This window comes from Chiloscyllium plagiosum, unplaced genomic scaffold (assembly GCF_037043375.1).
Source record: "Chiloscyllium plagiosum isolate Xiang-an unplaced genomic scaffold, Cpla_swu_hap1 HiC_scaffold_36, whole genome shotgun sequence".
NCBI lineage: Eukaryota > Metazoa > Chordata > Chondrichthyes > Orectolobiformes > Hemiscylliidae > Chiloscyllium > Chiloscyllium plagiosum.
In genome coordinates, this window is record NW_028270174.1 from 5,614,849 (window position 1) to 5,637,880 (window position 23,032).

Consider the following 23,032-nt stretch of genomic DNA (forward strand, 5'->3'; position numbering starts at 1 on the left):
TCTCACAGCATCAGGGACCCAGGTTCAATCCCTGCCTTGGGTGACTGACTGTGTGGAGTTTGCACATTCTCCCTGCGTCTGCGTGGGTTTCCTCCAGGTGCTCCAGTTTCCTCCCACAATCCAAAGATGTGCAGGTTAGGTGAATTGGTCATGCTAAATTGCCCATTGTCAGGGGTGAATATGAGAATGGGTCTGGGTGGGTTACTCTTCAGAGGGTCGGTATGGACTTGTTGGGCCGAAGGGCCTGTAGATAATCTAATCTGAAAAGTGGACCCAGCACCAATCTGTGGCATATTGAAGGTAACAGGCCTTCAGTCTAAAAATTCTTTTTGATAGTATAGTAACCAGTCACTTCTGCACAGGGAGGGTCTCAGCCTGGATTATGTCATCAAGTTTCAGGAGTGTTGTACTTGAATCCATAATCTTTTGACCCAGAGGCTAGAATGTAACTCACTGAAATATTGTGTTATAAAGATGCAGTTGATCGAAATTATTCTTCAGTTGTGATACATGGATATCGCTGGCTTGGCCAGCATTTATTGCCCAAATCCCTAGTTCCCCTTGAGAGGGAGGGAACTTCTTGAAATGCTGTCGTCCATGTGCTGTAGGTTGACCCACAATGACGTCAGGGAGGGAATTTCCAGATTTCAACCTAGCAAGACTGAAGGAATGGCGATAAATCAGGAATGGAGGGAAACTTGGGAGCTGGTGGTATCCCCGTATATCCACTCCCTTGTTAGCAGGTTTGGGAGGAACTGTGGGATAGCAAGCCTTAACAGATATGCTACATTACAATTCTTGCAGTTACTCACAAGAACTTCACGTTCAGCCACTGTCACAGTGGGTCTAGTGCATTCACTGGTCCCAGCATGTGAACCCAATCTTGAAGCAGGCCGGGATTTAGGTCTTATTGGAGAAGTGCACAAAATCCCCCTCTCTGCAGGAGACTGGGTTGCCCATTTTGCATTCTCCTCCTATTTAAAGAAAACATATTTTAGAAAACAGTGTATCAGCTTGAATCTGAAGGTTGCGTGGATTCAATCACAATCCAGTAATACCCTAGTTTCAGAATATTACAGAAACATTAGATTTTCTATCCCTTATTTCAGCAGAAAATAAACATTCATTGACATGTTCTCCACATTGAGAGTTCCCTCTATTTATTAGTGCCATCTTTCGTGCTATGATTCGGAACATTGGAGCAGTACCAATTCCTACCATTCAATTAGTCCATGGCCAATTTGGAACCTGAAGCCTTTTATCCACATTTAATTCATACTAGTAACACCAGAACAGCAAGAGGCCATTTGCTCTATGTCTCCAATTTCATCATTCAATGTAATTATAGCAAATCGAGAATGAACTCTGTACGCTCAATTTCCCTCATACATCTTTATACTTTTTGTGACAGGAATCTATCAATCTCAGACTCACAATGAATAGCTGTACTGGCAATAAGTGTGCTTGCCCAGAAGAGAGTTTTGAACCTCTCCCACCTTTTATGTTGTTGATGTTAGTTTGTATTACCATGAGACTTGTGGCTTGGGATGTTCTCTGCACGTTGGAGAGATTACTGTCCTTGTCTCCGGTCTGTGATATTTCCCCTTCACCTACTTGCTGTCTGACTCTACAACTCTTACATTTCCAGCACTGTACAGAACCCTATTCTTTGTAAATACAGCTGTCACTGGTACAGACAATTCCATCTTTTCAACACAGTCTCTTGCACATGTTACATCATGATATATACCAAGTCATTATCATTGGGCGTGGAAACATTGGAGTCATCAACATAGTGATAGAGTTTAACAGCAGTGGAAAGAGAGCCTTATGGGACAGTCCTACCATCCCAAGAATCTGACTGGGGAATATCTACTGCACTCCCTCTATGGCATCTTTATTTTCATCAGGCAAGAGGACTGACTCCAGACAATATTCCCTGTGCACTCTCACCAATCTTTTCCACAGTTGAAGCAAAACGTGTTTTGCTCCTATACTCTTACAATAAAGGTTAACATACCCCATTTGCCTTTCTCATTGTACCACATCTGTGTTGCCTAACTTGGCTCCAGAAATGTCTGGTTCTAATATTTGGACTATGTTCCCTCATTCAATATTCTCCAACCATTTCTCTCTCCCCTCCCTTAATAACATGAAAAGTTTGCCAGGGATTGCTCTCTTGATGCCCTTACCTAAGAAAAATAGATTTTATTCAGCTTTGTGGCATTTTTCAGGAACAGAATTCAATTTTTACACCTCAGTTTGTGTATTGTTTCAGAGAACATCTCTGGCACACCTGCACTGATCAACCCCCCCTCCCACTTGCAAGAACATGCAAGTCCTGGGCCTCCTCCATCACCAAGTCCTAACCACCCAATGGCTAGAGGAAGAATGCCTCATCTTTCACTTTGGGATCCTCCAACCACACGGGATCAATGTAGATTTCACCAGTTTCGCCATTTACCTTCCACCCACCTTATCCCAGTCCCAACCTTCCAACTCGGCACCGCCCTCTTGAACAGTCCTACCTGTTCATCTTCCTTCCCACCTATCCATTCCACCCTCCTCTCTGACCTATCACCATCACTCCCTATTGCATTCTCAGCTACCATCCCCCCAGCCTCAACCCCCTCCTATTTATGTCTCAGCCCCTTGGCCCACAAGCCTCATTCCTGATGATGGGCTTATGTCTGAAATGTTGATTCTCCTGCTTCTTGGATGCTGCCTGACCTGCTGTGCTTTTCCAGCACCCCACTCTTCAACTCTGATCTCCAGCATCTGCAGTCCTCACTTTCTCTCAGTTTGTGTAACAAAATATGCTTCCTGATTTCACTGAGCCATTTGACTCTAATTTTAATATTAGGTCCCCTTGATAACCGTTTAAGACCATAAGACATTGGAATTAGAAATTAGGCCATTCAGGCCATCAAGTCTGCTCCACCATTCAATCATGGCTGAATATTTCTCTATTAACCACATGACTAAACACACATTTAGTTCTCCCCTTAACTTTCTAAACTCATTGGTGCAGCACCCAAATTAATGCAATTGAACCTCAGGATTTAACCCTCTAGGCCCTGCCATCAATTTGGTTTCCATCGAGTCGTTGGGCAGAATCTTCCCAAGCAATAAACAATATAGACATTGGCAAGAAAGCCAGGAAAACTGCCTGGAATAGACAGTGGGGAGTTTCTAGCCATCAAGAACTTTAAGTCCCATTTTCCAAACAACCTTTGAGCAGCGAGACAAGATCATCAGTGCCTGGAGACTCCAGCTCACTCCTCCAGACCCTTCATTAGTCACCAGCATCTCAGGGCACGCGCCATGGACTGTGGGTGCACACTTGCCCTGTACAGCAGGGCCTGCAGGTCCCCACTGGGATAGCGGGGTGCCAACCATCTTCTAGAGTATCCAGGGTAAATAAAACAAACCGAACAGGGGCAGTTGCAGACTGTCAGCACTAGGTCGGGTACAAGGCTGGGCTTTAAAGATGCAGGCACCAGGAATCCCAGGAGCTCTTGAATGGGAGAATATAATGGATAGGGCACCAAAGGGGCATAGCACATGGCCAAATGAATTATAACAGCGAAACTAAATTGTTCAAATTGAAAACTAGAAACTAATGTGTGAAATGTAAAATAATTCTTAGCCTAATTTTTATTTTTTAAAAAATGTTTTGGGGAAACAATCTTACTTGCTGTTCTCAAATGAAAAGTGAATGGAACATTCCCACTTTAGGCACTTGCGTTGCCAAATATGGTGAGATTGATTCCTGGAGACTCTATCACGTGATCTCTTATCTCCCACTGCCCCGTCCCACTGTCCCTCCGCCACTAATAGTCACCCACTCCCCTGCCTTCCTACACTCAATCAGAACAAAGAGACTCTGCATTTCCTGATTAGCAATTCCCAACATCAGTCAAACAGTCCCATCTCCAATGTCCTGTCTTAACTAATAAGACCGGTCAAAGAATTTTGATTAGAAATAACTTAATCTGATGGTTTTTCTTCTGATTTGTGCCTACAACATTGCCCTGCTGATCAATCTTGGACAACCCCTGGCAGCTTGGCAACCTCTATCTGACACCTTTGGTTAAAATTACTCCTTTCATTTTTTTTCAAAATGGCTACCATAATGAGAAGCCTAAAACCGACACAGAGAAGTTGGTAGATAAACTCAGCAGGTCTGGCATCACCTGTGGAGAGAGAAACAGTGTTAATGTTTTGAGTCCAGTGTGACTCCTTTTCATGTGAAATTTGCAGAAGTTGTGGAGTTACATATCTTCTCTACTTCTAAAGTTCTCAGGTTCCAAGCCTGCTCATGTGGGAAGTATCTTGCATCCTGTAGCCTGCATTGGGATCTTGCAGGAGGTACAAAATTACCAAGTCACCGTCACGATTCCCACCCAATGTAAGCAGGGATTGGAACCCAGAGACAGGCAGGGGGCAAAAAAGGGGGCACCTATATGACTGGATAGCTGTCAATTCCACTAGGTGGGGTTGGGCACTGTTAAAGCAATGCGAAATCTGATGGGCACCTTTAATGGGACGATCTTTTGAAAGGCTTCTAAGGTTTGATTACCTCAGTATGGAGCAGGATTTCCCTCTACTTTTGATATGCCTGAGCCACTGCAGCTTTGTGGTTTGGTGAGAGTGACATTGACAGCAAACTCCAACGTACCCGTCAATGCCGAGCCATTGCTAGACCCCTGGCACAGCACACATGCCCCCTGTACAACTGTGTTGCCACATATTGTCCAGAACTTACAAATACCTCAATTAAAGTGCCTGTCACAACATCCTATGCCACAGGGAACCCACCCTGGGGAAAATCTCCTGGAGAAAGGAATACATTGAGTTGTGCCATCCCTCTGGCCCCATTGCTGTTCCTCACGAAGCATCCATAGATTTTATTTTACCAGCTTTACATTCATCAGATTGATGTCAGATGACCCATCACCTCTTTTGCTTCTGAAGTTTGTTCTGGAATGAATTCTACCCTCGCTGTTAGGTCCCTCAGTTCATCTCGCCAAGCTTGGGAGTCTGTACAAAACAGCAAAGGTAGTCATGGTCTCCAACTAAAGAATTAGTTTGGTCCAATTTGCACTTAAACTATTTTCAGTTTCATCTGGATTGGGCACTTACTTGACATTTAACACGTCACACATTGAAACGCAACATGCGTTAAACCAGGAAGTTTTCTATTCTATTTTATACTAACTGCTGTACATTCAATATTTTCAATTTTCCTTAAAGCAATTTAGAGGTGGGCACTAATTCTAAATATGCTGGACCTTTATGTACTGAGTTTTATAAAATGTTTTACATTGTCAGCACTATGCTTCAGCTGTTATTAGCTTCTGTTGTGTTGCTGTACTTTTTCCTCTGAGTCCATACCCAGTCTTAATCAATCAATCACAATGAGCATAGATCAATTGCCAGACTGGCATAATTGAACACAAACAATTGAATATCATAGTAACCTTAATAATATTGTTTTTATTTTATGACTTCCTGCTATATTTGATCCTTTAAGCCCTCAATTTCATCCCACGTGTTTTAATTCAATACTTAAATGTTCAATTTTATAATTCAATTTAATAATTATAAAATTCACTCAACAATTTCTCAGTGATTAAAAAATTACCTTTACAAGTTTATTTTTAACTTTTATTTTCTGAGTGACAAGCATGGATTTTAAAATATTTTGCCATCAAAATCAAACTTGTTTAAAACTGTTTTGTTACAAACACTAAAAAGGAAACAAAGTGGAATATTGACTTTGTTCTTTACCTTGTACATTTGCCTACATTTTCGATTTTAAATTATTAATTGTGTTACTACCTTCGGTGGGTAAGAGTTTCACACTGCAATGTACCACCCTTTGCTTGAAGATATTCTTCCTAATTTCTTGCCTGACCTCAATGCCTAAACTTTGATTTGAAGGTTATATCCCTTTGTCTGAGACCTTCCCATCAGGAATACTGCTAAAAATTTGGATTTGGGCTCCACCTATGCTTCTTGCTGCCTTGGGAAAGCAGCCAACATAATCAAAGTCCCTTCCCATCCTGGTTATACTCTCTTCCACCTTCTTCCATTCAGCAGAAGATGTAAAAGTTTAAAATATATACCAACACATTCAAGATTAGCTTCTTCCCTGCTCTTGTCAGACTTCTTTCTTTCTTTATATCTGGATGTTTTTTCTCTCCTTTTTCCTCTGTTTCTTTTATTTCTGCTGTTGCATTTTAATTCTAGTTTTTGTAACCAAGTTGGCGCCGGGAATGGTGGCTTTGTATACTTTTCATTGTACCCCTGTATTCCTGTACTCGAGTACATGTGACAATAAAATCTAATTCTAATTATAATTTGAACTTCTCATATATTACAGTTGATCTTTCTCTGCACCTCTGTAGCTGCAACACTATATTCTATATTGTGTTCTATTACCCTGCTGTACCCATGTAAGAGAAAGTGAGGACTGCAGATGCTGGAGATCAGAGCTGAAAAATGTGTTGCTGGAAAAGCGCAGCAGGTCAGGCAGCATCTGAGGAGCAGAAGAATCGAAATGCCTGAAATGTCGATTCTCCTGCTCCTCGGATGCTGCCTAACCTTGTCTGGTTAGCACACAAAACCGTAGTTTTCATTGTTAGTACATGTGATAATATAAATAATGAAATAGGGTCTTGCTGGACTCTGAGGTTCTGAGTTACTGAACGAGTCCACTGGGACAGTTTCCTTCTTCCTACAGTCTGTAAGATGAGCATCTTCCACCCCCTGAATTAAACTGGAAATAAACATGTGTAAATATATCCATTAATACTTACATAATAAGCCAATGTCAGGTTGTGCTTCATCTTTACAAGGTGGTTGTGGTACTCCTGTGATGATATGTGCTGGATAAGGAGCGGTTATAGGAATATTCGCAGTGATTGGCCGCATTGGTTTGATGTACTCTTGTTTTGGTGTTGGTGGTTTGGATGGTTCTTTGCTACATGCAACAAAATCATCCACCTTACAGACAGGTGCATCATTCAGACCTGCAACACAGTCAGCGGAGTCACCTCAGTGGGTCCTGGAACTTGCATCTTAGGTGGTAATAATAGTCTGGCTGAAAAATCTATTGTAACACTAAGGACAGAGGTCAGGGTATGAAGACATGGTAGTGAAGTGATCTTACATGAATATAATACGTTTTCAGGCAGGGAAGGAACAGCTCATCTATCAAGCCCACCCTACACCACATCATGGTGAAGTATTGTGACTAGGCACCTGTACATAGAATTGTATGGACTTTCAACACAGAACCAGGTCCAACCCAATTGAGCAATGCCAGCATTTATGTTCAACATGAGCCTCAACCTACCCCTCTTCATCTCATTCTCATGGCATTGCAATTCCTCATCCACATTGATCCACTTTCACCAAATGATTCACATCAACTACTCCCTATATGAACAACCTCTACATGCTTGCTGCTCCTTGGATGAGGAATCTTATGTTTATAGCCTCTAGTTTGGATAGGTGGAAATATCTTCACTCTGTTTACCCTATCAAATCTCTTCTATATTTATTTATCTAGTTCATCTCATTTGAACTTGGCTGCATCTGAGTACTCTCGAGTTACAGGATTCCACTGTAGTCAATGATCGACATCACCGAACCAGAGTATATTAATCATAAAGGATCTTGGTCGATGAGCTGACACTAATGGAAGGACACTGGAGATCCATCTAACTAACACTGAGGGCGCAATCTGCCCCTTCCACTGTGTCAATGTGAAGAGGAAATGGTTGAGTGAATTAGCCCTGGATAGAATCTCACTCGCTTTTCAGTGGGATGCATTGTTACCAGGGTGGATGAGGAATTGTAATGACAAATGCATTAGTTACCAGATAATACTCCCAGGCCTACACTGAGAGAATGTATCAGTGACAGTTGGATCCTCCTAACAGACATGAAAGAACTGTAATATCATAGATTCACAGAATATCTGCAGCACAGAAGGAAACTATTCAGCACACTGTTCTGCACTGACTCCATACAAATGCAACTCATCTAGGCCCACTCACCTACATCTTCACTCTGGCCCTGAAATTTCTTTTCTATTCAGAAAATTATGGAATTTCCTTTGTAAATGCACAACTGAAATGTGCTTCCTCCACATTTTCAGGCAATGCATTTGCAAAATCTAACCACTCACATTGTAAAAACCGTTCCTTTTCCTCCAGTTTCTTCATTCATCGGCAATTTCTTTATGCATTCACTGGATGGCGTTACTGCCGGCTAATTGCTCAGAGGGCAGTTAGTGGTCAACCACTTTGCTATGGGTCTGGAGTCACATGTAGACCAGACTGGGTAAGGATAGCAGTTTCTAAAGGGCATTAGTGACTAGATGGCTTTTTCCAACAATCAACAATAGTTTTATAGTCATTATTAGTCACTTAATTCCAGACTTTTATTAAATTTGAGTTCAAATTCAAATTCCAAAACATGCCATGGTGGGATTTGGACCCAGGGCCTCAGAAAATGAGTTGGCCTATATGACTAATAGTCTAGTCATATTAACCCACTAGATTACCACCTCCCCCAGTCAAATCAATGTCTTCTGATTATCAACCCTTCCACCAATGGGAACAATTTCTCCCTACTGTTTCTATCTTGATTCCTACTGATTTTGAACACCACTCTCCATTCACTTTTCCAGGTCTTTTCTCTAAGAATGAAAGAATCCATTGCATAGAACCGTACAGCACAGTGAGATCCCATTTGACTTAGCATGCTTTGAAAACCAGTCTCAGTCCTTCTCGCTCTTTCCCGAATACCTTGACCGTTTTCTCCTCTTTAAGAATTTAACCAATTCCCCCTTTTGAAAGTTACAATCAAAGCTGCTTCCACTAGCCTTTCAGGCAGCAAGTCCCAGATCCCCAACTCCAGTGTGATGGTGTAATTAATCGCATTAAATCAGTGCCCACTGATTAGTGACCCCCACACAGTTTCTTGCTATCTACTCTATTGAAAACGTTTGACAATTTAAAATCACTGTATTAGAACAGGTATCTGCATAACTGCTTACCTCTAATATGATACACCCTTTTGGGATGAGGGTTGTTCCGGCTGTAAAAGAAATGGTCAGCGGGAATAGCCTGTTTACAGTTGTTATTTCCAGGATGAGGTATGTTTTTTCCGAGGGAGTAATGAGGTGCTTGCCATGCTCTATTTCGGGCTGTTGGTGATTCATTTCTCAATGCATTGTCAGAACTAATGGGAAAACAAGATTTACAACAAACAGTGATTCAAACACCATACTGTAGTATCATAGAGTCATAGAAATGTACAGCACATAAACAGACCCTTTGGCGCAACTCTCCATGCCAACCAAATTAATCATGTCCCATTTGCCAGCACTTAGCCCATATCCCTCTAAACCCTTCCTATTCATATACTGAGAGTAACAGAGAGAATGGAACTCTTGTTGATTTTTAAAACAAAAATCTGATTCAGTAGAATCATATTATTTACATGGTATGGAAATTGGCCTTCCAGCCCAATTCGCCCATGCTAGTCAGATTTCCTAAAATAAACTAGTCTCAAGCCTTCCTATTCATATACCCATCCAGATGCCTTTAAAATGTTGTATTTGTACCAGCTTCCACTACTTCCTCTGGCAGGTCATTTCATACATACACCACCCTCTGCGTTAAAAAGTTGCTCCTCAGGTCCTTTCTAAATTTTTCCCCTCTCACCCTAAACCTATGCCCTCTAGTTTCAGACTTCCTCACCCCAGGGAAATTAACTTGACTATTCACAGCAAGCTCCCAAAAACAGTAAACTAATGACCAGATAAAGTCTCATCAGAAAGCTGGCATTTCTGTGAGTTCAGAAATTCTGGTATTCTGATGCAAGTATCAGTCTAGCTTATGTGCTCAAGTCTCTGAAATGAGATTTACCCTTTGGTTCACAGGAGAGAGTGCAACCCCAGAGATCCTATGACCTTGATTTTTTACCTTCAGTAACATCATAGCATTCAGCCTTTCCTGATGAAGGGCTCTTGCCCGAAACATCGACTCTCCTGCTCCTCAGATGCTGCCTGACCTGCTGTCCTTTTCCACTCTCGACTCTGGTCTCCAGCATCTGCAGTCCTCACATTATCTATTCAGCCTTTCCAGCCTGCTCTGCCATTCAATTAGATCATTGCTGATCACTAGCACAATGCCACTAACTAGTATTCGAAAAGCATCATTCTCCTCCCTCTTGAATTGTGAAAACATATATAGGTCTCCCATTGTTAGTGGGATATGGGCATCACCACTTTGGCCAACATTTATTGCCTAACCCTGATGGCTCAGAGGGCAGTTAAGAGTTAACCACATTGCTGTGGGTCTGGAGTCACATGTAGGCCAGACTGGGGAAGAGTGGTAGATTTTCTTCTGGAAAGGACATTAATGAAAGAGACAGGTTTTTACAATAATTGACACTTGTGGTTACGCATTCACTATTAGACCTGCATTTTTTTACCTGAATTCAAGCTTCACCATCTGTCCTGGTGGGATTTGAATCCATGTTCCCAGCTCATTAACCTGGAGCGTCAGGTTACTAGTCCAGCAAAGTTACTAATGTCACTGCTGAAATGACTAATTTTATTGGGAAAATAGCCTTGTAACAGTCCATTTTTTCCCCTTTTTAAAAAATGTGATCATTATTCCACCTGGTCTCAAACTTCTATTACATTCTCATTCTAGAATAGAACATAGAACATTACAGCTCAGTGCAGGCCCTTTGGCCCTCGATGTTGTACCGATCTGTGAAATCAATCTAAAGCCTATCTAACCTACACTATTCCATTATCATCCATATGTTTATCCAATGACCATTTAAATGCCCTTAAAGTTGGCGAGTCTACTGCACGCCCTTACTACTCTAAGTAAAGCAGCTACCTCTGACATCTGTCCTATATCTATTACCCAGGAGAAAGTGAGGACTGCAGATGCTGGAGATCAGAGTCGAAGAGTGTGTTGCTGGGAAAGCACAGCAGATCAGGCAGCATCCAAGGAGCATGAAAATCAACATTTCAGGCATAAGCCCTTCTTCAAGAATGAGGCCTTCATCAGGAATGACCGAAATGTCGAATCTTCTGCTCCTAAGATGTTGCCTGACCAGCTGTGTTTTTTCAGTACCACACTCTTTAACCCTATATCTATCACCCCTCAATTTAAAGCTGTGTCCCCTCATGCTAGCCATCACCATCTGAGGGAAAAGACTCTCTCTGTCCACCTTACCTAATCCTTGTACGTCTCTATTAAGTCACCTCTCAACCTTCTTCTCTCTAACGAAAACAGCCTCAAGTTCCTCAGCCTTTCCTCATAGGACCTTCCCTCCATACCAGCAACATCCTGGTAAATCTCCTCTGCACTCTTTCTAATGCTTCCACATCCTTCCTATAGTGCGGTGACCAGAATTGTACTCCAAGTGTGGCCGTACCAGAGTTTTGTATAGCTGCAACATGACCTCATGGACTCCGAAACCCAATCCCTCTACCAATAAATGCTAACACAACATAACTAAAAATCACACAACACCAGGTTGTTAAGAAGGCATACAGTGTGTTATGATTTGCAGATGCCGGTGTTGGACTGGGTATACAAAGTTAAAAATCACACAAGCACACTAGCTTTCCAATTAAACCTGTTGGACTATAGCCTGGTGTTGTGTGATTTTTAACTTTGTACATCCCAGTCCAACATCGACATCTCCAAATCATAACACACCATATGCCTTCTTAACAACCCCATGAACCTGGGTGGCAACTTTCAGGGATCTATGCATATAGACACTGAGATCTCTCTGCTCATCCACATTACCAAGAATCTTACCAAGTTAAAAATCACAGGTGTGTGTGTGTAGGAGTGCCTGTGTGTGTGTGTAGTGCAATGATGGTCACCTGTAGTGTGACATGAACCCAAGGTCCCAGTTGAGGCCCTCCCTATGGGTACCAAACTTAGCTATCAGCCTCTGCTTGGCCACTTTTCGGTGCTGCCTGTCTTGAAGTCCGCCTTGGAGGATGGTCACCCGAAGGTCCGAGGTCGAATGTCCCCAACCGCTGAAGTGTTCTCTAACTGTGAGGGAACACTCCTGTCTGTTGATTGTTGTGCAGTGCCCACACAATGGTTCTGTACCCATTGCACTACACACACACACACACACAGGCACTCCTACACACATACACACAGACAGGCACACACACACACACAGGCACTCCTTTACACATACACACACGCACTCCTACACACATACACAAATCCACATGCATACATATACATATATGTTTGTGGGGTGAATTTGTACTTGCAGAGTTGCATTGTACTTTGCTCAAAAACAGCATGAATCCATGTAAGATTCTGTTAATTCATTTCTTAGATTAGAATCAGTCTAAACATTATGGCATAGACAGCAGCACACAGGAGGCTAAAACCTTCAACACATTTGACATCAATTGTTAAAGTTCACCCAAGAATGTAACTTTTTAAAAAAAGGTTTTGCGATTTACATATGAAAGCAGTGAAACCAACATGGTCATTCTAACAGATGACAGCCTTAACAAACAATCAAGGTATTTTTCAATGTATAATTTCAGTTACATCACACTGTAAACTTTTGCTATGAATTCTGTGTCTTACGATTGTGTCCTCCACAACCACCTGATGAAGGAGCAGCGCTCTGAAAAATAATGCTTCCAATTAAACCTGTTGGACCACAACCTGGTGTGTTGTGATTTTTAACTTTGTACACCCCAGTCCAACACCGGCATCTCCAAATCAAGAATCTTACCATTAGCCCAGTACTCTTTATTCTTGTTGCTCCTTCCAAAGTGGATCACCTCACACTTTTCTTCATTAAACTCCATTTGCACCCTCTCAGCCCAGCTCTGCAGCTTATCTATGTCGCTCTGTAACCTGAACATCCTTCTGCACTGTCCACAACTTCACCAACCTTAGTGTCATCCACAAATTTACTAACCCATCCTTCTACGCCCTCATCCAGGTCATTTGTAAAAATGACGAACAGCAGTGGCCCCAAAACTGATCCTTGCGGTACACTACTAGTAACAGAACTCCAGGATGAAAATTTCCCATCAGCCACCACTCTCTGTCTTCTTACAACTAGCCAATTTCTGATCCAAACCGCTAAATCACCCTCAATCCCATGCCTCCGTATTTTCTGCAATAGCCTACCATAGGGAACCTTATCAAACACTTTACTGTAATTCTTAAAAAGATTTTGACAGATGGTGTGCTGTGAATTTTAAATTAATAGTGACATATAATTACCCCACAGAAACTTGTTTGGACATAGATGGTAGTCTAACAATGGACTCACAATATTTTATTAATTTTACAAGAATTAGAATTATTGATTACAAAAGGCTAGGGCTCTTTTCTCCCAGAAAGTGGCCTATTACAGGCCTTTAAGATTAGACAGTAGCTCAATGGGACAGATATTCCCACTGTGGGAATCTAGAGACCATAAATATAGATTATGACAAATAAATCCATTAGGAAATTCTTTACTAAGAACGTGGTTCTGGCTATCATAGGGAGTGGTTGAGACAAATAGCAAAGATGTATTTAATGGAAATCTCTTAAACATGCATAGAAGAAAGAAACAGAAGGAAAAATTGATAGGATAAGATGATGAGAGGTGAGACAGGTTGCATGTGGAGCATAAGTACCAGTCAGTTATTGTTCTCCAAGTTCCATTTAATATTACAAAAGATAGTTGTCAATAAAAAAGCTGAACTTACATATATCTGTGACTCCCCTCTTGGGGATCTGTTGGTGGCATCATTACAGCCTTACATATGATTCACACCACTGTGGAAGTAAGGGTATAGGGAAACATATGATGAATCCACAGCCAATTGTGAACATGCAACCAATTGCCTATTCAGGAACCTGCAGTGTATTGAACCAAACAAATGTTTTGTGTTAATCCACATGCAATCAAACAAATTTCAAACTGCAAAACATCATCTAAATGTACCTCACACTCTACTGTCTCAATCTTAATTGCCAAAAGTAAAACAGTCAGGTAATGAACATTTGGACAGTATCCAAGTATCTGAGTGTCATTTTGCATTAATATCTGTAGTGGGGGTTGGTTAGCTCAGGTGGTTGAATGGCTCGCTTGCAATGCCAAGTAACACCAACAGTGTGGGTTCAATTCCTGCACTGGCTGAGATTACTGTGAAGGACTCAGAATGTCTTAAACTATAATCAACAAGGACTTTTGCAGTGTCAAATTGGGATGTAACAAACGCATTAGAAATAGGAGTAAGTCATTCAGCCCCTCCATCCTGCTATTCTATCAGATTGTGGCTGACTGGGCCCAAGCCTCAACTCCTCTTTCATGCTATCTCCTCATAATCCTCAAATCCCCAATATTTCAAAAGTCTATCTACTTCTTTAAATATTTTAAGTGCTCAAGCCTCCACAACTCTCAAGGGTAGAGAATTCCAGACATCCCTAAGACCATAATATAGAGGAGCAGAATGAATTCATTTGGCCCATCAAGTTTGCTTCGCCATTCAATCATAGCTGATTTGTTTCTCAATCCCATTCTCCTGTCTTCTTCTTGTAACCTTTGACCCCTTTAAACAACCTGTTTATCTCTGTCTTAAATGCCTTCAATAACTTGGCCTCCACAGCCCTCTGCATAATGAGTTCCACAGATTCATCACCTCCTGGCTGAAGAAATTCCTCCTCAATTTCAGTTCTAAGGGGTCATCCTTACTCTGAGGCTGTGCCTTCAGTTCCTAGTTTGTGCTACTGATGGAAACATCTTCTCCACTTCCACTATATCCAAGCCTCTCAGCATTCTCTAAGTTTCAATCAGATCCTCCCTCATCCTACTATACGTCATTCAGTACAGACCCAGAGTCATCAACCACTCCCAATTTGACAAGCCCTTCATCTCTGAGATCATTCTTGTCAAGCTCTCCCGGACACCCTTCAACATCAGCACATCCTTCCTTCGATATGGACCCAAAAGTATTTGCAACATTCCAAATGTGGTCTAACCACAGCCTTATAAAGCCTCAGCAGCATATCTCTGCTGTTGTATTCTAGCCCTCTTGATATGAATGCTAACATTGTATTTGCCTTCTTAACTACTAACTGAATCTGCATGTTAACCTTAAGAGAATCCTGAAGTAGGATTCGTAAGTTTCTTTGTACCTCAGATTTTCAAAGACTTTCCCCATTTAGAAAATAGCCTACGTCTCTATTCTTCCTTCCAAAGTAGATAATCTCACGCTCTCCAACATTGAACCCCATCTGTCACTTCATTCCCAACTTGCCTAGATTAGATTTCCTACAGTATGGAAACAGGCCCTTTGGCCCAACAAGTCCACACCAACCCTCAGAAGAGCCTCCATTGAGACCCATTCCCCCAAACTAATGCACCTAACACTATGGGCAATTTAGCATGGCCAATTCACCTGACTTACACATCTTTGGATTGTGGGAGGAGCACCCAGAGGAAATCTACGCAGACACGGGGAGAATGTGCAAACTCCACACAGATGGTCGCCAGAGGTCAGAATCAAACCCAGGTCCCTGGTGCTGTGAGGCAGCAGTGTTAGTCACTGACCCACCAAGCTGCCCACAAATACTAGCCTGTCCAAATACTTCTATAGCATCTCTACTTCCTCAATATTACCTGTCCCTCCATCTATCTTTGTGTCATCTGAAAACTTAGCAACAATGCCCTGAGTTCCTTTGTCCAGATCATTAATGTATTACGTGAACAGTTGTGGTCCCCCCAGTGACCCCTGCAGAACTGTACTAGTCACTGACTGCCATCCTGAGAAAGACTTCTTTATCACCGTTGTCTGCCTTCTGCCAGTCAGCCAATCCGCTATTCATGCCAGTATGTGCCCCTAACACCATGGGCTGTTATCTTATTTAGCATTTTCCTAAGCAGCACCTTGTCAAAGGCCTTCTGGAAATCCAAATAGATCTTGTCCACAGGCTCTCCTTTGTCTAACTTGCTCATTACTTCCTCAAACAATTCTAACATATTTGTCAGGCATTACCTCCCCTTGACAATGTTGTGCTGACTCGGCCAATTTTACCATGTACTTCCAAATATTCCACAATCTCCTCCTTAATACTGGACTCTTGAAATCTTATCAACGACCAAGGTCAGGCTAAACAGACTATAGACCCCCGTCTTCTGCCTCCCTCCTTTCTTAAACAGCATTGTTACATTAGCCATTTCCAGTCCTCTGGTATCCTCTCTGACATCCATTAACCTCTGGGAGAATAGTCACATCTCAGATTTTAAAAAGTGACTCTCATTTTATAACTACGTCCCCTAGTTTAAGATTCCCTAATGTGTGAAAATATCAGCATTGTCAAGCCACCGCAAAAACTTCATACTGTTTATTCTTGCACAAAAGTCAAAGTTTTCAGATCAAGTTATTTAGGCCAAAAGTCTTGGGCTTGACTTTGTGTAATACTTCCAAGGGCTTAACAATGTGTTTGATTCAGGCTCAAATAATGTTCAAAGATATTCACGATAGAATGAGGTAAAAACCAACAGCATCTAAAGCTGTAATATTAATGGTCTAATATTTATTTAGTTGAGAACACTGAAAATTATAGACATTTCAACCAAATCCATGTAAAGATTAGATTACTTTACAGTGTGGAAACAGGCCCTTCGGCCCAACAAGTCCACACCGACCCACCGAAGCGCAACCCACCCAGACCCATTCCCCTACATTTACCCCTGCACCTAACACTACGGGCAATTTAGCATGGCCAATTCACCTGACCTGCACATTTTTGGACTGTGGGAGGAAACCGGAGCACCCGGAGGAAACCCACGCAGACACGGGGAGAATGTGCAAACTCCAGACAGTCAGTCTGCCTGAGGCGGGAATTGAACCCGGGTCTCTGGTGCTGTGAGGCAGCAGTGCTAACCACTGTGCCACCGTGCCGCCCAGATATATACATTGATATTTATACATTTACATTGAAGTGGAATAAGTTGCAGGTCCAATGTTATATTTTTGTTCTGAAATTTGGAGTTTTGATCTCTGAAAAACTAGGGTCAACGTTTACAAGATGTCTGTGGGAATTATCTTTTTAAGGCCAAAAATCAGCTTTTACAAGAAATTAACTTTTACACAAGTATATTCGGTAAACTGGCAATATAGGTCATTGGTGCAGCTCAGCTGGATAATGAGGTTTGAATTTTCTTTCTGTAAATAAGGGTCAAAAAAGTACTACTAGAATCACGACATTAAGGAGGTGGTAGTTTTGCAGGGGGCAATTAGTTACCTTGGGACAGAGACAAAATCGCCAGCAATAATTAGGAGAGAAGGATCGAGCCTTGGTGACACCACAGCTGGAGTGCAGTCTGCAGTTTTGCTCTCTTTGCCAATCAAAAGATGTACCTCCCATAGTGGGAGGGCAAAGTAATTTGTGATGGAATCACTGTCCTACAAGGAAAGATTAACTGGATGGGGTCTATATGCTCCAGAATTTAAACAAATGAGAAGTTATTTAAACATGTAAGGTTCTTACAGAGTACAGGCAGAAAGAATGTTTCCTCTGGTGGATGTATCCAGTCTCAGAATAAGAGGTTACCCATTTAGAACTGAGATACGGACAAATTTCTTCACTCACTTGCTAACTCAGAATAAAGATAAAATTAGATCAAGGCTCTTTGGGGAGATGTCAGGAAGCACTTCTTCATAAAAAAGTCAATGGAAACTCTCTCTCGCCAAAGGCTGGGGATGAGTTTTTTGAAAAATTAAACTTTTTTTTAGTTTAGTAAAATTATTATAGTTTTACAAGTGGGTAGATGAAGTTAAGACAAGAACAGCTATGAACTAATGGAATTGTGCAACAGAATCAAGTTGCTGTAAGACCTTCTTCTGTTTTATCCACATTGCCAAGCATTTCTGTGGAGACAAGGTCAGGGTTGGAGATACGATTGTGAGAAATTGCCTACATATTAGCAACTGTTTTTTTCTATCAGCATAAATTATATAAAAGTAGTTACTTTTGGAAATTTGAGGAGATTAACCAGAAGCAGCCAGTTTTATGAGTCCTCAAGGAAAATGAGCCTGAGCAAAAGCATTTTGAGGGGTACTTCTGATAAAATTCTATCTGTAAATCTGTTGTGTTCTAATACTAATAGATAGAATTATTTTGAAATATTTTCAAGCTCCACAGATCTTTAGTTTTTGGTATCTAAAGGAGTGAGGAGAAAGCTGTATTGCACATCTGCATTACCCCATCACAGGACAGTCAACCTGACATACACCAATGGGAGAAAACTGAAAAAGCAAAGTCTGAACCCTGCTATTTTGTTAAATGAAAGAATTGAGTTTCATCTAAGCCATGCTTCATACCCTTCAATTTGCACCACAAATTATTGGAAAAGCAAATTTATATTGTTGAGGAACAATGAGGATCTTGATGAATGACAGGACCAACAGTTTCTTTCCCGTTAACCAAAATCTAAGCATTGAGAAAAAGGGATGGAATAATAGATAAGGAAAGGGCATTGAAATTAGATAAGATAAAGAGAGGGAAAGAAAAACTGACTAAACAAAGAGGAAAAATAAACAGGACAGAATTGAAAATTAATTTGGAAATGTTTCTTTTTAAAAGACACTCAGGACAATTTGCAACCTGCAAATGTGTTACTGAACAGTTTCAGTTGTAGTTATTTTTAAATCAACCTCTTCAGAGGTGATATGATGCATATCTGAGGCAAGTGTGATTTGTACTCTGACCTTCTGGTTCAGAGATAGGGACATAACCATTGTGTCTCAAGAGCCCCAAGTTAATTTAATGCATATTTGTTTGCCAAGATCCAGTTAGCCAAGCAGTTCTTCCTGCCCTTAGTAATGAGAAAATGAATTTGACTATGTGTTAGCAATATGCTAGAGCAACAAACCTTGCTTTCACGTGGGTCATGAAGCTCAATGATGTTTCTGCTAGGTTTTGCATGTTAGGTGAACATGATTACCATTAATTACAGAAACACAATGCAATGTTAATTAATGTTGCATTTGCACCTCACTTCTTTAAGATGTTTTTAAATCAACCTGTTCAGAGATGTTATGACACATCTCTGGAGCAGGCAGAAATTTAACCAAGGACTTCTGACCTAGAGAGAGAGAGCAACTACCACTGCACTACAAGAGCCTTCAGAACTATTGTTTTGTGTCAGTAAAAGAGTCCCTTGCGAAAGGAAGTACAAACCCTAAATATCTGTGATGTGATGAATTTTTATACCATCTAAATTTTTAACAATTCCAACAATTTTCTGACATTCACAGGAGTTTTATGCTAATGACTAGCAATTGTGGTGATTTGCAACTCCAATTTTAATACCCTCTTCCTTGCCGCAAATTGGTTTTGTTTTTAATATATTAGATTAGATTCCCTACAGTGTGGAAACAGGCCCTTCAGCCCAACAAACCCTCTGAAGAGTAACCCACCCAGAACCATTCCCCTGCACCTAATGCACCTAATACTATGGGCAATTTAGAGTGGCCAATTCACCCCAACCTGCACATCTTTGGATTGTGGAAGGAAACCCGGAGAATGTGCAAACTCTACAGACAGTTGCCCAGGTTGGAATCAAACCCAGCTCCCTGGCCCTGTGAGGCAGCAGTGCTAACCACTGAGCCATCATGCCACCATACTAACACTATGTGCCATTAAATGCATTATTACTTACACAGTTGTTTCTTGGCCTTTATACTTTGACACAAAGTTCCCGAAACATGTAGCTTCACTGGTGGGAGAACAATTCAGGAATGTATGCCCAACTCCCAACCATGAATGACTGGTAGGATGTTTAATTGTTCTGTGTTGGGTTATGTTAATCTGGTAACTGATTTATTTTCACAGTGCTTGATTTAGGGAAAAGTAAATAAAGTTATATTTTAAAAAGCTGGAAGCCTGAGCTGGAGCAGAGAATAGATGTTTTAAAGCACTGTCAATAAACCCTATTACACACACACATAAACTTGTTTTATCTCTATATAGATCCAACATAGAAAATAAACAACAGCTCCTGACATTCTATACCTATAGTGCAAATTTGTCAACTTATTTCTTATGTCAGACCATGTACAGTGTAGCAACTACCGTACCAGTGACCCTTAAAGTGTCATTTAAGCCCTTGGATCTGCTGATGGTCTTGTACCACTCAAACCTTGCTGTCATGGTTTTTGATGTAATTGTAGCCGTCTGATAGATTTACTAATCCGTGCCTATTGGCCTGTCCTCACTATGCTCTCTTCCTGATGAAGGGCTATTGCCCGAAACGTCGATTCTCCTGCTCCTCGGATGCTGCCTGATCTGCTGTGCTTTTCCAGCACCACTCTCTGATCTAAGCCCTGTCCTCAATATGTGCCCTCCCTAAACACACTCACTGCACGCCAATCTCAGTGGAATACCGTCCCATTGGAATACCGTCTCTGTGGGATAATGGGTTGTAAAAGATCCATCAGTATCCATTTCGCTTTGGGAGCTAGGGTCGCTTATGTAAATTGAACATTTTAATTTTAAAGATTAAGATTTAAATAAAGAAAAAATCAACTAACCTCTAAAGAAAGACAACGAAATATTTCTACATGAACTGGTGGCAAAACAGGATCTCTCGCCATTCTGGACAGTCACAGACTCGCGGGGAGTCATGTACAGATGGCAGCGGGGAGGGGTGGGAGACACATCTCCCTTAAAGCACAAAACGGATCAATAAAGAGCAATTGTTACGAAATGAAAATGTTGTTTGAGGAAGGGGGAGGGGGGAAATCTCCTTCATTACAATTATAGGGACCGCCGCATTGACTGAGCTGGAATAATTCATTAAGGTTAGTATTTGTGGATTACAATTTTCAAACCTCACCTTAGAAAGAAACAAAATCACAAGCGAATCTGTTAATGCAATGGTATTCTATTAATAACTGCTTGTTTCCTACACACACAACTTTCAACTTTAATTTTGACACGCAGTAATTTTATTGCTACCGTTAGGTAGCAGTGTCATCTTCATATTGATATGACTTTCCTACTAATTTCCCATCCTTACCTGTACTTTGTGCCCAATGTTAGAGAGTTTGAATCCTGTGCCTTCCCCTTTTCTCCTGGTGTCCCTTGCGATTTAAGTGTATCACTGGAACCTCCGAGGCTGATCGTTAATATACACGCTGGACCCGCTGAGGAAGACCATGCAAGCTTTGACACTCCCCCACCCCCAACCCCAATCAAACCCCACACCCTCCCCACCCGCCCCACCAGAGACCCACTAAGTGACTCACTTGACACACACTTCTGAAACAGACACACACAAACACACACACATTCACACAGACTGACAACACAACACGCAAGGCTTCCAGGTGAAATTAGTTCAGAATCCAAAGGGTTAATCTCATCCAAGGCACGGGATGATTTAAATCACTTTTCTCGACGTGTCACTAACCTCACAATGACAAGGCCACCCAGCATCTTAAAACAAAAACATTGAGCTGCAATATTTTAGCTTTGAAAAATATTGTTCATTTAAACAATTAAATTTCAGAAGGGGTAGGTATTTCAAAAAAAGATTTTTTAAGATGCCACATGCATCTTGGGAGGCAGAGGCGATCTTCCTTAGAGTGGATGAGATTAGGGAAGATTTAATCAAGGAGCTCAAAATCCTGAGAGATTTTTGAAGAGTAAAATCAGGCCCAATTTATGACGTTGGTTGAGGGTAAAATATTGGGAAAACTTGTCTGAATGATAACACTCAAGAAGCTCGATGCCATCCAGGACAGCTGCTGGACTGGCATCACATCCACAAACATTCACTCCCTCCACCACCTATGCTCAGCAGCAGCAGTGTGTAATATCTATAAGACATATTGCAAAAATTCATGATTTAGAGTTGGACTGGCATGGACAAAGTTAATAATCACACAACAGGTTGTAGTCCAACTGGTTTATTTGGATGCACTAGCTTTTGAGACACTGTCTCTTCATCAGGTGGTTGTGGAGCAGGACCAGGAGACACAACATTTATATCAAAAGGGTTACAGTGGAGTTGTGATGATATATTAAACAAACTTAGATAAAGTTTTGCATCTTTTGGATTTGGGATATGCTGGATTAGCCTCTTTAATATGTAAATTTGAAAGCCCCTTTTAAGTTACGTTCTCAAGGTGGCTTCAGTTTATCTAACAGTAAGTGTTATCTTAGCTCAGACAAGGTATTAAAGGTGTGAACTTAAAGTCTGTCCCAATGTTGAGTCAGTTTTATTCCTAAAGTGGGACTTTCAGGATCTTACATGGATTTATGCAGTTTTTGAGCAAAATAAAATGTAATTCTGCAACTACAGATCCACCCCAGACATTTGTATGTGTGCACATGCAGGAGAGACAGAGTGGGTGTGTGTATGTGATTATGTACACGTGGGTGTGAGTGCATGTGAAAGAGTGTGTGTAAGCTTGGTCAAGTATGTGTGTGAATGTGTTGGGGTACAAGCCTGTGAGAGGGTGCTTGCGTGGGTGTGTGTGCAGGGGAGCATGTGTGGGCGCATGAGAGAGAGCTTGTGTATGAGAGAGGGTCTGTGTGAGTGTGCTGGTATGTAGGAGTGTGTGAGTTTGTAGGAGCGTATGTGTGAGTAAGTATGTAGGAGTGTGTGGGTGTGTGCATGCATGTGCGCATGTGTGTGCGTATGTGAGAGAGTGTATAGTGCAGTGGAGTCACCTGTAGTGTTACATGAACCAAAGGTCCTGGTTGAGGCCATACCCATGGGTACCGAACTTGGCTATCAGCCTCTGCTCAGCCACTTTGCGTTGTTGCTTGTCCCAAAGTCTGCCTTAGAGGATGGTCACCCGAAGATCCAAGGCCAAATCTCCCAGACAGCTGAGGTGTTCCCCAACTGGGAGGGAGTACTCCTGTCTAGTCATCATTGCACGCTGTCCATTCACCTGAGACTCTGCTCAGTCTTGCCAATGTGC

General features: G+C 41.6%; 1 protein-coding gene across 2 annotated transcripts in view; it reads right to left on the reverse strand.

Moving 5' to 3' along the window:
* LOC122539511 (protein TBATA-like) overlaps positions 1–13,917 on the reverse strand; it is a 29,122-nt gene extending 15,205 nt beyond the window's left edge. For both annotated transcript variants that reach the window (XM_087979907.1, XM_087979906.1), the window contains exons 1-5: positions 13,799–13,917; positions 9,074–9,258; positions 6,825–7,037; positions 4,961–5,043; positions 813–974 (exon numbers count right to left, since the gene is read on the reverse strand). In XM_087979907.1, coding sequence (XP_087836033.1) covers positions 813–974; positions 4,961–5,043; positions 6,825–7,037; positions 9,074–9,258; positions 13,799–13,842 — 687 coding nt within the window. In that variant the 5' untranslated portion in view covers positions 13,843–13,917. The remainder of the gene's footprint in view (positions 1–812; positions 975–4,960; positions 5,044–6,824; positions 7,038–9,073; positions 9,259–13,798) is intronic.
* Between the last annotated feature and the right edge of the window lie 9,115 nt (positions 13,918–23,032).